This window comes from Psittacula echo (genome assembly GCF_963264785.1).
Source record: "Psittacula echo genome assembly, chromosome: 7".
Classification (NCBI taxonomy): domain Eukaryota; kingdom Metazoa; phylum Chordata; class Aves; order Psittaciformes; family Psittacidae; genus Psittacula; species Psittacula echo.
In genome coordinates this window covers 8,003,235-8,016,715 of record NC_137740.1, presented here as the reverse complement: position 1 = coordinate 8,016,715, position 13,481 = coordinate 8,003,235, and the positions used below count along the sequence as shown (strand labels likewise).

The 13,481-nt window shown below is 56.0% G+C and overlaps 1 protein-coding gene across 1 annotated transcript; it reads right to left on the bottom strand.

The window, feature by feature from the left end:
- Window positions 1-228: 228 nt before the first annotated feature.
- DMRTA2 (DMRT like family A2) lies at window positions 229-1,759 on the bottom strand (the record flags this gene model as incomplete). The annotated part of the gene is made up of 2 exons (XM_080623272.1): window positions 229-1,142; window positions 1,264-1,759. 2 exons carry the CDS (start codon window positions 1,757-1,759, stop codon window positions 229-231), a joined length of 1,410 nt encoding a protein of 469 aa, XP_080479398.1.
- Between the last annotated feature and the right edge of the window lie 11,722 nt (window positions 1,760-13,481).

Below are 13,481 nucleotides of genomic sequence, written 5' to 3'. Positions count from 1 at the left end.
CCAAGGATATCCATGCTTATGGCCATAAGCAACAAAGAGTGAGTCATGTCTGGACAATGAAAGTGCACCTTTATCACCGATTTAACACCTACATCTGTCCGCGCCGGGCTCTGCACGCCACCATCGCCTGTACGGGGGAAAAGAGCGGGCAGAAAGTCACCCGTGCCCGTCCCTCCTGTGCCTACCTAGCTACTTCTACACAGCTGGGCTTTGGGGAGCTGCCCCTCGCTATTGCTTCTCGGGGGTGTTGTTGACCATGGGCCCGTAGAGCCCGCCGGAGTAGACCTGCTCCTTGTGCACGGCGGAGCGGTCCCGCATGAGGTCGCTGAAGGCGTAGTCCACGGGCGGCCGGAACCCGAGGGTGGGCATCAGCCCTGCCGTGGAGTAGGGGGTCATGAAGGCCAGTCCCCGGCTGTGCGCCGAGTAGGCGAGGCGCAGCGGGTTGAGTCCCAGGTGGGTGCCCAACGGGTAGCCGCCGGCCTCGGCCCCGAAGTGCGTGGCGTTGGGCTGCAGGGGGGAGAAGGCGGAGCGGCTGCCCAGCGTGCCGATGGCGGGGGCCATGGCGCCGGCTATCAAGGGCCGGTGGTGGCCGGCGGCGGCGGCAGGGGTAGGCGGAAGGCCTTGCAAGGCGCCGTCCCGGGCCCAGCCCTCCTCGGGGCCCTTCTCCGGGCCGCGGTTGTTGAGAATCTGCTCGATGGCCTGGACCACGTCCCCGCCGCAGCCTTGCAGCACCAGCTCCAGCACGCTGCGCTTGTGCGCCGGGAAGACGCGCGTCAGGATGTCGATGGGAGTCCGCTGCCGGCCGCCGGCCGAGGGCGACGGGTCCTGCTCGTCCTTGTCCGCCTCCGAGCCCGAGTCCGAGCCCAGCGGGCTGATGGAGCCCGGGCTCTCCTCCCCCTCCTTCGGGCCCTTGGAGACGGGCGAGCTCAGGAAGGACTCGCCGTCCCCGTTCTCCGAGCCCGAGCCGTGCCGAGCTTCCGGGGAGGAGGTGCCGGGCACGGACTCGCCGTCCGGGGAGAGGGGTTTCCCGCCTGCCTGCTGCGGGGTCACGGCGCGGCTCGGCAGCAGCGTCTTGGGGAACAGCTCAAACTTCTGCATCTTGGACTCTGCGGGGCGGGAGGAGAAGGAGAAAGAGACCGTCACTGCGGCTGCCCCGGCTGTCGGTGGGGCCCACTCGCCGGGACACCTCCCCGGTCCCCGCTGCCGCCTCTGCCGGTCCCTTCCCCGCTTCCCACCGGTCCCCCCCGGAGGGCGCGGTCTTACCTGAGGCGCCGGCGCCTCCCTCGCCGCCGCCACCGCCGGCGCAGACGGAGCCGAAGACCTCGTACGCGGGCCGGGGCGGGATGATGCCGTTGGCGGCCGCCAGCGCCAGCCCCTCGGCGGTGCCGTAGAGCAGCTGCAGCTCCCTCGCCTCGTTCTCCTCCTGCGCCTGCTGCCGGCGCAGCGCCACCTGAGCCGCCATGACGCGCTGCCGCTCGGCGATGAGTGTGCACTTGGCGCACATGCAGTCCTTCCACCGGCAGTACCGCTTGTGCCCCTTCAGCGCCGACACCACGCCGTGGTTGCGGCAACGGGCGCACTTGGGCGTCCGCGGGTACTTCTCTGCCGCCCGTAGCAGCAGCGGCGGAGCCCGCAGTAAGCTCCCGGCTACACTCACCGGCAGCGTGGCCGCCGCCGCTGCGGCCGCCGCCGCCACCGAGCTGGGGGGCACCGGAGGGGGAGCGGCGGGCACGCTGGGCAGCTCTGACCGCAGCTCCATCCCGGCAAGCCCGCCCCGAAACAGTGACCCCCCCTCACGGGTCTCCCACGGAGCAACGCTGGTTGGGGGGGAGCCCCGCGGAGATCCCGCGCCCGGACACGAGAGGAGGCTCCCGGCGCAATCACGGGTGGGGGACACGCGGAGCACCGACGGCTGGCATGCAAACCCCAGCGCCTACCCGCTCGCCGACCAGGCCCCCCGCACACCGGAGTGGGGTTCAAGTGAGGAGGAGACCGTCGAGAACCCCCCTGCGCCCTCCCCCCCTTCCCGAAAAGTGAAATCTAAGACAAGAAAATCCAATCAAACTTAGATCTCTCGCTCTTCCTTGCTCTCCGTGAGCATCTGGCGGGGCAGCGCCAAGTCCATCGCGCCGGGCTCAAAGCCGAGCTCTACCGTCCGCGCCCGCGGGGTCGCCGGTGGGAACCTGAGCTCACCCCCGCTGCTCCCTAAACTCAGCTCCCCTTTCCCCCTAGTAACTACAGTCACAGGCCAAAAGCGTCCCTTCAAAGACCAGTCCAGCACCTTCAGCGGCAGGATCCCTCTCCACGAGCCGCGGAGGCTAAAATCCAGGAAGAGAATTAAATCTTTTCTAAAGAAAATTAACCAAAATCACCCCGTCTCCCTGGCAGCAGCGCCGCAGCCGGGCGGACACCCCGGAACACCCCAGTCCCGACTGGGCTGGGCTCACCCGCCGCGGCGAGCCCCGAGCAGGAAACCGGCGTCGGTGCAGTCGGAGCGGGCAGGGCCCGGCGCCCCCCGGGACACGCTGCTGCTGCTGTTGCTGCTGCTGCTGCTGCTGCTGCTGCCGCCGCCTGTCGCGTGCGGCCCGCGCGGCCGGAGCTGCAGGCAGAGCGCGCTGCCCGCCGCGCCGCGCGCCGCAGCCACTCGCGCTATTGTTGCGCCCCGCGTTGCCATTAGGCAACATTTGACAACAATGTGGCGCCTGCTATTGGCCAGGGGCGGGAAGCGCCGCGCTGATTGGCCGGAACGGCTCCTGCCCGAACGCGCCGCGACCGCCGGGACCGGGCGGGACCCGCGGGTGTGCGCGCGCGTGTGCGGGGCGCGCGTGCCTGCGCCCGCCAAAAAACACCCCACGCACCCGTCCCGCCCTCCCGCGGCCCCAGAGCTTGGCTCTGCTTTGGGTTCGCGTTGCTTTTCTCCTCCTAAACCCAGTGGAAGCCGCGCTTCCGACGGGGGTTACGTGGGTTTGGGGGTGGTTAGAGAGGTTTGAGGGGTTTTGGTTTGGTTTTAGTTTGTTTTTCTGGGTGTCGCTTGTCAAAAGGGTGGGGGCAATGTGCTGTGAAAGGTGACAATTCACTTCGTGGTGTCCCCGCAAGCCTTTGGTTTATAACACTATGTAACGATGTATGTCTCCTTCCTCTTTCCTTCCCTCTTCCTTCCTTCTTTCCTTCCATCTCCCTCACTCCCCCCTTTTCCTTCTCTTTCCCCCACCCCACAGCTGCAGGTGAAGCGCCGCGCGGGACCCCCGAGGTGAGTGTGATCCCCGGGCCCGGGTGAGCCCAGCGCCGCGCCAAGTCCGCTCTCTGTCCTTCCCTCCATCCCTTGTGCGTGCTCCGCGTTCAACAGGCGCCTTCCCCGCGGGGACAATAGACCCGAGGGACGGGTGTTGGAGGGGGAGGAGGAGGCCGTCGAGCTGGTAACTGTATATTAACCCCGAAGCTTTTGTTTTAGTGTTAACGGCCCGCGTTTGACGTCACCCCCGCTGGTAACGGGAGGAGGCAGCGCTTCGGCAGCCCCGGTGGGAAACAACGCCGCCCGCTCTCCCCGGGCTCTCCCCTCTCCTTCCCACGAGGGATCTCCATCCTCCTCAGGCCTTTTTAAAGGTCTTTGTGTGTCCGTCAGTCCTTCCCCGCCTGCCGGTGCCCGGTACCGGACCCTCCTCCCTTCCAGCGTCCCGCTGCCAGACCTGTTCCCGGTGCGCTGCCCCCGGCCGGGCCCCGAGCGCCCCGGGCCTGTGTCCCCTCCATCCCGTGGCTGGGAACCGTGCAGGGCCGCGGAGGACAAGCGGCACTCGCGGCAGCTGCGCTGCCCCTTCCCTTTTGTCCCCTTTGGCTGCGACAAGCACAACTGCAGAGCCCCCAAACTTCCCCATATTTCTATAACGCTCACACCGCTCTTCCTGTCTATTTTATTTATTTCTATTATTTTTTTACGAAAAGAACCCTTTCCCAACCGAGTTTCCGCGTGTGCAGCTGCCACCCACTCCTCGTGGTTTAGGTGCTACAACACCTTTATTTAAGACAGCCGCGAAGTCAAAATATATCCCATTTAATTTTATTCGCAATCACTCATTTTACTCTCCGGAGAGAATTACTCAGATCATCTGATTTAACTGGGAATTCGTAAGACTCGATCGGACTGAATAAGTAACATTTAAAGTGTTGCTTTACGTGAGTTTACCGTGGAGAAAACGTGTCTCCCTTCTTCCTGCAGTTATGTTTGGATTTCGGGTGGGTTTTTCCTGCAAACACCTTTCCCTTTCCCCCCCGAGGCAACCTGCCATCACTCACAACACAGGACACGGGTTACGCTGATTTCCACTTTTCTCTCAGCTTTGATTTAAATTACAGGGCTGGGTTATCCTTGCCGGTTATGGCAGCTTTAAACGATTTATTTTGGAAACAACTATGGAAAAAGAAAATAAAAATGATACTAAATAAAACCCCCCAAACAGTGGGTTATTAACCTGCCAGTGAAAAGCGGTGGTTTGTGTTCAGAGCCTCATGCCTTTAGTGACACTGCAAAGGGTGGTGTAGAAGTTTCAAGCGCAATGTTTAGTGTTTCAAGGTCCGCATCCAGAGGCGTTACTCGCAGTTTCCGCAGCCTCCCGCCGCGCATCCCCCAGTGACCAGACGGAAGAGTTGGGCACCGCGTCCTGGTGCGGAGCGCGTAAGAGTCCTGGTCCCTCCTTCTCATGTTCATCCCAAATCAGCACTACAGACACCCCCCACACAAACACTCAACCACGCACTGCTTTTAAAATACAACAAACCGACATCGAAATAGTCGGGGTTACTAATAAAGAAGAAATTAAATGTTTATTGCAAGAATATGTAAGGCAGCCCCAGGATTCAGCCCATACCGAAAACATTTGTCGAAAGCTCCCCCGGTATATCCCGAGCGTGTAGACGTTTCCCACCGGCCGTCCCCTTAGGGGCAGGCGGCCGCACCGATGCAGCCGGATGGACGCCGGGATGGGGCTGGAGACGAAGCTGCCGTCCCCGGGCAGGGGCCGCTCTTCGCGGGGGTCAGCCCGGCCTCAGAGCCTAGGGCTCCACTCCGGGCTCGGCTCAATCCTCGGGGCAAAGCCAGACCGTTCTCTTGCCTCTCCCCAGCTCCGGTCGCTGAAGGGGCACTTTCAAACGGGATCCAACTATTTTTTTGGTCTCCGGTCTCTGACAAAGTGCGTTTAGAACGGGAGAGCCCCGACCCCGGAGCCTCGCTTTGCACTGGTCTAATAAAACACTAAAACCAATTTCTCTCCCTTCCTTATTCTCCTTTGGAAGCTTTCACCATGAACCAAGACAAACAGGGCGCACATTTCACATCTTTTCATTCAAACAAAATCAAACTGGCTGCGAGTTATCCGGGAGACCAGAGCTGCGGCCCGGGCTCGCCGTGGGTTGACAGGCGTCCCCTCGCCTGGGCCCGAGAATGGACGGGACGCAGCGGGGAGGTTGCTCCTGCTGTCCCCCCTTTTCCCCCCCTTTCTCTCTATTGCAATTCATTTCTGTTTGGCGAAGCACAATAAAATCTGCATGTACATCCCCGCTCTTGTGTCTTTCTGGGTGGGGGGTGTTTGATTTAGGCACCCCCGGAGTAGCCGCGCTCCAGCCGCAAAAGCGGGTGTGCTGTGCACCCGGAGCGGGACCCTACCAAGTTACAAGGGAAAAGAGACATTAACTGCTCTAAAGCCCCCGAGACTCGTCCCGCTCCCGGATGGGCTCGGGAAGCCCCGTCCGCCGCCGTCAGACCCCGGCGGGGACCCGCGGCCGGCCCCGGCTTCTCGCATCCCCCCGCAGGGTCTCGCCGGGCACCGGCGGAGCGACCCCGGTTTGGGACCAGGCTCCAGGGCCGGTGGGCGAGAGAGTCCCCGCGGCGGGAGCGCTGCCCGGGCCGAGCGCGGAGCCCCGGCGGGATGAGGGAATTCAGGTCAGGGATCCCGGGGCGCCGGCCCGGTTCGTGCAGCCGGTTTGGAAGCGGCGTCGCTTCACTGCGGGAACGGGGAGAAACGGCGCGTTTCGTTGAGCGGTGTGCCCCAGTTGGTGCTTAATTATCCCGCGATGTGCTCGGCTGTGGCAGCCTCCGGCAAGGCGCGGAGCCGGTGCTCACATCTGGGTCAGCCGGTAACACACCGGACGGGGGCTATTATATATTTATATTGAAGAAGCCCCGATCTCCTCAGTGTTTATTCCTCTCCTCACTCCCACCGATTCCCCTAAAGGCTTCCAATGCATCGCAGCTCCCGTGCAAAAGTTTGAGGGAGCCGCATGCAGCGGTGCTGCCGCATCTTCCCCCAATTACAGTAGTAAAATCTTAATTAAAAAGAGCCCGTCCATTGGCTGTCAGGCTGGGGAAGGCAGACACGCAGCGCCCGGGAGCATCCCAGGGAAATATAGTTCTTGATTAGTGTATTTTCATCTAGTTCTTAGCGGAAGACAGTTTGTAAGTACCTGCTAATGTTAGTGCTCTTTAAGGTTTCAATTGTTCTAGGGGGTTTGCCATTGACTTTTTCATTATTTACCTACTGAATCAAAGTAAGCAAATGCCATCTGTTTCCCTGCTGCTATCATCTTCACTTTTAATTATCCGCCCAGCAGCCTAATAGAGATGATATTAAACTAAATCTTTTTGACATTAAAAGTAATTATCCCCAAACCAATATTACAAGAATGAAAATTACCCTTCCTCATCACCGCCACCACCAAGAAAAAGGCATATTCCTCCCAGTCCAGGCAACCCTTTCGGGTCCCGGAGCGGGGAGAGGCAGACGGGGCTCCCGTTAGCCCGGACTCCTCAAGTATTTGAAACATTATTAACTCGCTTTCCCGGCTCCCAGTGGGGGAGGAAAAAGAGACCAGGAACAGGGATTTGTGGAAGGAAATCAGGGAAAATCGGGGCTCCACGTGTTCCTACGTGGGCTCCTTCCCCTTCTCCCCGCAGCGGCCGCGGACAGGGAGTAGCCCAGCTCCGCATCGGGGGCACGGCGGGGACTGGGGATGCCCGACCCCGACCCCAACCCCAGGCACAGCACCGGGCCTCGGGAAAACACCGGGTCATAAACACAAACATCAACACACACACGCAGCCCCTCGAAGTGCTCTGCCCCGTCCAGCGGCACCGGCAGCCTCGGCGTCGGGGGGACCGTCATTACAGAGACATTAGGAGCCGGTTCATAATTAAGGGGAGGGCGGCGGGTCCCCCAGCAGATGGTCGGTCGCTGAATTACCTCCACAGAGTCATTTCGCTTCGACTCAGGCTTCTCCGCCATTTCTCCTCCGACTCGCTTTAATACGCGCCGGAGCCGCGTTCCCCCATTTCCTTTAATATGTGCTAAACTGAGCTAATTTTAATTGCATGTTTCAACTTTGCTAATTAAATAGAGCGGTCTAATTAAAAGTGACTAGGGAACAGTTTTAATTCAGCCCTCCACTTTTTTAACAATTCATTATGCAACAAATCCAGGGGTAAGCCCTCCCTTAAAAAAAAAAAAAAAAAAAAAACAAACACATAAAACAAGCTACAGATGATTGAGTTTTTACACCTTTTTACATGCTCACAATGGGGAGACTTGACCCAACATATGTAGCGGCGGGGCCGGGCCCCGTCACCCCCCCCGGCTCCCCGGTGGGGCATTGGGAAGGGGCTGTCGGGCCGCTGGACCCGGCCGCGTCCCGGGGCCGCCCCGCTGGAAGCGCTGGGACCATTAACCCGGCAGAGGTTAGAGTAGCACATCCCCGAGCCAGCAGCCCAGGATTTGGGAAAATCGGGCTCTTTACACGCTTCATCTCTTCCCCAAGTGCTCATTAGGTTGTTAACCTCTGGTTCACATGAAAGGGGCATGTGATGAATCCCCTCCCGAACAAATGGGCGCATCCCCCTTCAGGCACTGAACAAAGCCCTTAAAATAACTGCACAAGAAAGCCTGGACTTGTTACTCTAAAATTTCTTTTCTCTGCGAGCTTGCACCCGTCCACGCACACGGGCACACAGAAACAGGGATGGGGGTGGGAAAAGCGCACACACGCAAAAAATACCCCTCAACCCGTGTGCGGGAGCTAAACAGGAAAAGTCTGGGTTCCGTACCCCGGGTTTGGCTCAGGCTCGGGATGAGGCTTCCCAAGGGAGGGGAAGGAAACCTGGAAATCTCAATCACTTTAACGGAGCGGGGGGAGGCGGCCTCTCTCCGCACACAGGAGGAAAGACACGCACCAGCCCGGGTGGGAGGGGGGGCTGCGGGGCTCTTCCCTTCTCCCACCGCCCCGACAGACGCAGAGCCACGGGGGAGGGAATTCCCCTTTCCCGCAGCGGGGGGATCCCGCACCCTCCCGCACCCGTGAGCAAGGGCGTCGGGCAGCTCCTTCCCCAGACCGGCTGCACCTGCGCGATGCCCGGTGCGGGGTGCTGGGCCGGGGGGCGCGGAGCTTTGCCCCGCATTCCCACAGCTCCTGAGCGGATCTGGGGCTCTTTAAGGCCTTTCCCTTGCTCGCTCCCTCCTTCTCCTCTCTCCCTTTTTATTTCCCAGCCCCTCGGGCATGGATTAAAGTGACAGACAATTTTCCCCTCGCACCGTTTTGATGGTTAAATGCACTTCGAGATAATGCGCTGAGGGCAGCGGGAGGGGTCCGGGAGCGGTGCAGCCCCCCGCGGGCCGGGGGTGCGGGGCGGATCGGTACCGGCTGTCCCCTTCCTCCCACCCCGCACCTTGCGGGGCGAGGGCTCCACCGGGAGCAGCGTGATAACGGCGCTGGGAAACACGCGTGTGCCGCGGCCTCGCCTGCAGCCGCGGGCTGCTCACACTCACACATGCAGGTAACGAGGAGGCAGCAGCTCAGCCCCAGAATGACTCAGGAAAGCTCCGCTCCGCTAATTTACTATAGGGCGCACCGCGAGCTTCATTAAAAAGGCTCTTGTCAGCTCCCTAACGATCCGCGAGCTTTTTAATTATATTTTATATTCCCCTACCCGTCCCCTAACTTCAAACACATGGTAAAAAGGATTTGCTTGTTTTGTTTCAGGTAAAACCTAATAATTAAAATTCAGACCCCGTCCCATGCATCTGCTTCGCCTTTGCCAAATGAATTGAAGGGAGAGAGAAAAGCGATTTCATTGAGATCACAGATGGGGTGCAGGTTTTTGGAAGAAATTTGAGAAACACCATTGTCCAGAATCAAAACTCTATGTCTTGCCCCACAAAGGGGGCTGCTTTAAGCCCCTCAACTTCTATGGGGCTTGTTTTTTAAACTTTAAGTGTTCCGCACAATAAGCTGCCACCAAAATGTCACAACCGCTCTGATTCCAAGTGTGTCTCGCTGCAAAAGGGTGCAGAAAAAAATGAAGGGAGCAAAGGGAAGGAGAGCAATTAAAAACCCCCGCGCTCCCTCACGCCTGACGGGGGTGGGAATTGCCCCCACTCGTGACAACGGGATGGATACGCAGGGCAGTGTGTGTGTTCCTCCCGCCCCGGCTCCGCTCCTGTCCTGCCCAGCGCATCCCCGCTTATTTTGGATGGTAAAATGGTTTAATCAGCCGAAGACTGAGCCTTTCATTTTTATTCATGACCATGACAGCCCCAGTCGGAAGGTGTTTTGCGTCCTCTCCCACCCCCTCTCCATGCTTGTTGCCCTAGGAGCTCGGGAGCTTCCCAGTCCTGCCGGAATACGGTAGATGATAAACACAACCTGCACCGTTAAAGAGACTTATTGAGGAGGGGAGGGAGAGGAGCCGCTTCAACGGCATCAACCAAAAACCGGGCATACTCGGGAAGGAGTGTGTGGGAGAATAATTCCTATATTCTTTTTACAGTTAACATAACGCCGTTTAACGGGGTCGGTAACGCAAACACAGGCTTCTCTTTAACTTAGCGAGGCACCATCAGCTTCCTCCCCCGTCCCCGGTCCGCCCCGGTTGCCGTTAGCCCCGCAGTGCTGCGGCTCCGGGCTCCGCGCGTTGGGGTTTGTTTGTGTGGTTTACGGCCAGGTTATACCCGGGTTTTCCACGCCTGGCCCCGTGTCCACCCAGAAGGGAACGGGAGACCCCGGGGAGAGTTCCCCCGGAGCGCGGCTCCCTCCTGCCCGACCCGCCGGGGCCCCGTGGGGATGTTTCCGTCGACGGCTCCTCCGGACCCCACCGAGGCCGCGGACGGGCGTTTTCTCTCCGCACCCTCCCCTTGGGGCCCGCATTCCGGCGCGCAGCCCGCCCGCCCCGAGGTGTGAAGGCGCGGCCAGCCCTGCGCCTCCCGGCCTGGTGCTGCGGTGAGGGGCTCGGCCGCGGCCATTTCAACGGCGCCGGCGGTTCCCCCGCAGCGACTGAGGGTGCTGAGGGCCGCGGTTCTGCTTTTGGGGGTTTATTTGCTACAGCAGAGGACAGTGCAGCAGTCACCCTGTGTCTTACCTTCGTCTACACCTTGAAAAAGCAGAAGTATGTTCTCGGCGAAGGAGTGATCTCTGCAGCATACAGGTTGTACTTCAGCTTTGAAAAACACCTGGATTTGAAAAAATTAGATCCACAAAATTATCTATAAAGTTCCTCTGTAGATGTGAGTTTATAACTGTCACTAAAACAAATAAATCCCTTCTCAATTGCCACTGCATTTCGGAAATGCCTTCTCCTTATCCAACAAAAAGTCCTAATTAACAAGGGCATAGAAACCCGGCAAAGAGACAAAAATGTTTCTACGTGCACATTAGAGTAATTTTAAACCTCCGAAAATGGCTGAGACAGAATGAGAGTTTCAAATGAGAACAAATGAGGTGTATCGGTGAATTCCAAAAAGGCAAGATCAGGAGGAACTGGATGCAGTAGTTACAAGGCAGAAAATACCTATGAATGATAGTAACTAGCTAATGGGGACCCCGACAATAGGTTAAATAAAACATAGAGGCAAATAAAGTGATAACACATTTTGAGGTAAAACATCCTTATATTCACTGTTTTGTTAAAACGATAAAATCACATTTAAAAATCACCAGAGTAGCATTTAGCTTTAAGAAGAAAACTGCATGAAGACAAAGGTAATAAGAAGTGAAGTCACAGGCAAAAGGCTAAGATTGTTATCAAAACTATTTGAAGACACTGTCTCAGATCCCCACAGTACACAGGCATCTTTCTTAAGAAGACTCCAGAAGGCCCACCAGAAGTAACTGAGCCAAGTGAGCCAGCGCATCAAAGGATGCAATTGAAAGACAGACTCAGATTAAGAGAACAGTAAAGAACACGGCTGCGGAAAGTTAACTTCGGGAAGACACAAACCCAGAACTAAACAACTGACAGACAGGAACAATTACCAAAGGTGTAAAAGATCATTAGAAAAATAATTGGACTAATATATTCCCAGGGTGTAAAAGGAGCACTTGGTGAAAGTAGGGCAACTGCAGGAAAATGAAGCTAGTCAATTGCCGTGCTGCTTACTACAGTGGAAACATCTTTCCTTGAGAAAAAAGGGAGTATTACTCAGAAAATGATAGCTGGAAGCAGTAAGCAACAGTTTTCACAGCAAGAAAGGATACTGGCATGTCTCCAAGGATCTATGTGGGAACCAGGACACCGTGTTATCCAAGGTAGTCATCCATTATCTGGAGAAAGGTATCAGTAGTGATGTGATGATATTAATGAATGATACAAGCTCATTCAAGATGGCTGGATTGAAAGCAAATAGCAACGGACTGTGGAAGACTGTCACAACACAGAAATAGTAAATGAAACTCATTGGTAGTAAGTACAAAATAATGACTGTGTTAACCAATGGTTTTGTGAGCACAGGAAAACTAATGAAGGTGCCTTCTATAACCAGCAGTTGAATGATATTTTAATTGAATTATGTTAAGGCTGCAGTGTGACTTCAGTCTTTATTACACATAAAAGAATCCACAGAGAAAAGCCCTGACCAAGAGTGAATTCTCTGGTGTCTAACGAGACATTAAATCCCATTGAAACATATTTTCCTGCAGGTAGGTTGCTCAGGCTGCTCACTCAAGTCTCTTGTAACTAGCTGAGTTAGATGCAGCATGAGCCGTGTCCTCACTGCGCACACTCGAGATACCCCCCATCTGGCTTCTTATTTCTTGATCTCTGAGCTACTGACTTTCACAAAACTGATGGAAACTTCAGAAAGCCAAAAAAACCTTTATCCCATTCATTTCATTTGCTTGAAATTAAAACCAAATTAATGCAAAATGTAAAGGAAATCACAAGGCATTCAGAAATATTTAGAGGAACATGATTAACAGAATCTCAGATGAGCAGCTCTGCCTTCCTCTCCCTTGCATCTTCGCTTACCTGACCCTTATGTGCTTCACCTTCTCCTGCTTTTTGTCAGTGCTGGTGTGCACATAGCCACCCAGTGAGCTGGATCAGCCTGAAAACTGCTCCAGGAAAAAGGAGGTTACCTTTTAGCTACATGAGTTTGTCTGGTTCTAGTGCAGGATGGGGGCAGAGGTGGCTCTTCTGGCAGCAGTGCAGCTCTATACCAGATTGAGTATAAAACTGTCTGGATCTTGACGTGTTTTGCGTTAAATCTGGTATTCCTCCATCTCTGTCATCTGTAAGGAAATGGTTTCAGGTACTGAATAATGGCTCATGCTGTGTAAAATATACAGTAATTTCTGCTTTATTTCATGACTTGTCCAGAAAACAGTATAATAAAGGCTGCTGCTGTTGCTTTCTCTTTCATAGAGGAGTAAGAAAATTTAACTAGGGTGTAGCATCAGCATCCAGTCTCTCCTCCTAGGTCATTTGTCTGAGAAGACCAGTGACTGCAGTGAATCACCATGGGACACGGCTGTAAGATAGCTCACATCAAGCAAAGCACCCCACCTGCTGCTGCTCGTACCTTCCCTCTCAACGAGCTTAAGAGACTCTTGTTATTTGGGCATCAAGCAGCTTTGGCAGCAAAGAGAGTATACATGTTGGAAGGAGCCTATACCATGATGGTGATGAAGTAGCCTGCCGATATGTCAGACTCAGGGGCTTGTCTCTCCTCAGACCTGTATCACTCACAATACGGGAAAACTACAATGTAAAGCAAAATGCAGGGGAGTCTCAGAGGAACGCCACCATAGCTCTTCTGAAACAAAACTGTAACCTCTGCTTTGCCAAATGTTGGAAGGAAGGACTTGGTGCTTACCTTGATGTACGGTCTCTGTGCTGTGAACCCTTCATGTAGGGAGGCACGTTGGGCAGCAGAGAGGAGGAAGCCCTGGCCCCAGTGAGGAATGGTGTGCACAAGATTTCTCCATCTTTAGCATTTCCTGACAGCTCCAAGCAGCTTCTTGTTTTACCTGGAAGTGACTCTTCACACATAGGTTTTTGCTTTGCTCTGTCTGGAGACCTACTTATGTATTTTCTGCTTGTTGTGGGCCCCGTTTAAAGGCACATAAATCTTCTCATGCTTTGTTTAGGGAATCAGGACATGAGGCTTGGATAATGAGGTGCTTCAGTCCTGCGAACCTGGTTCATGGCGCTTTTGTTTCCCCCCACATAC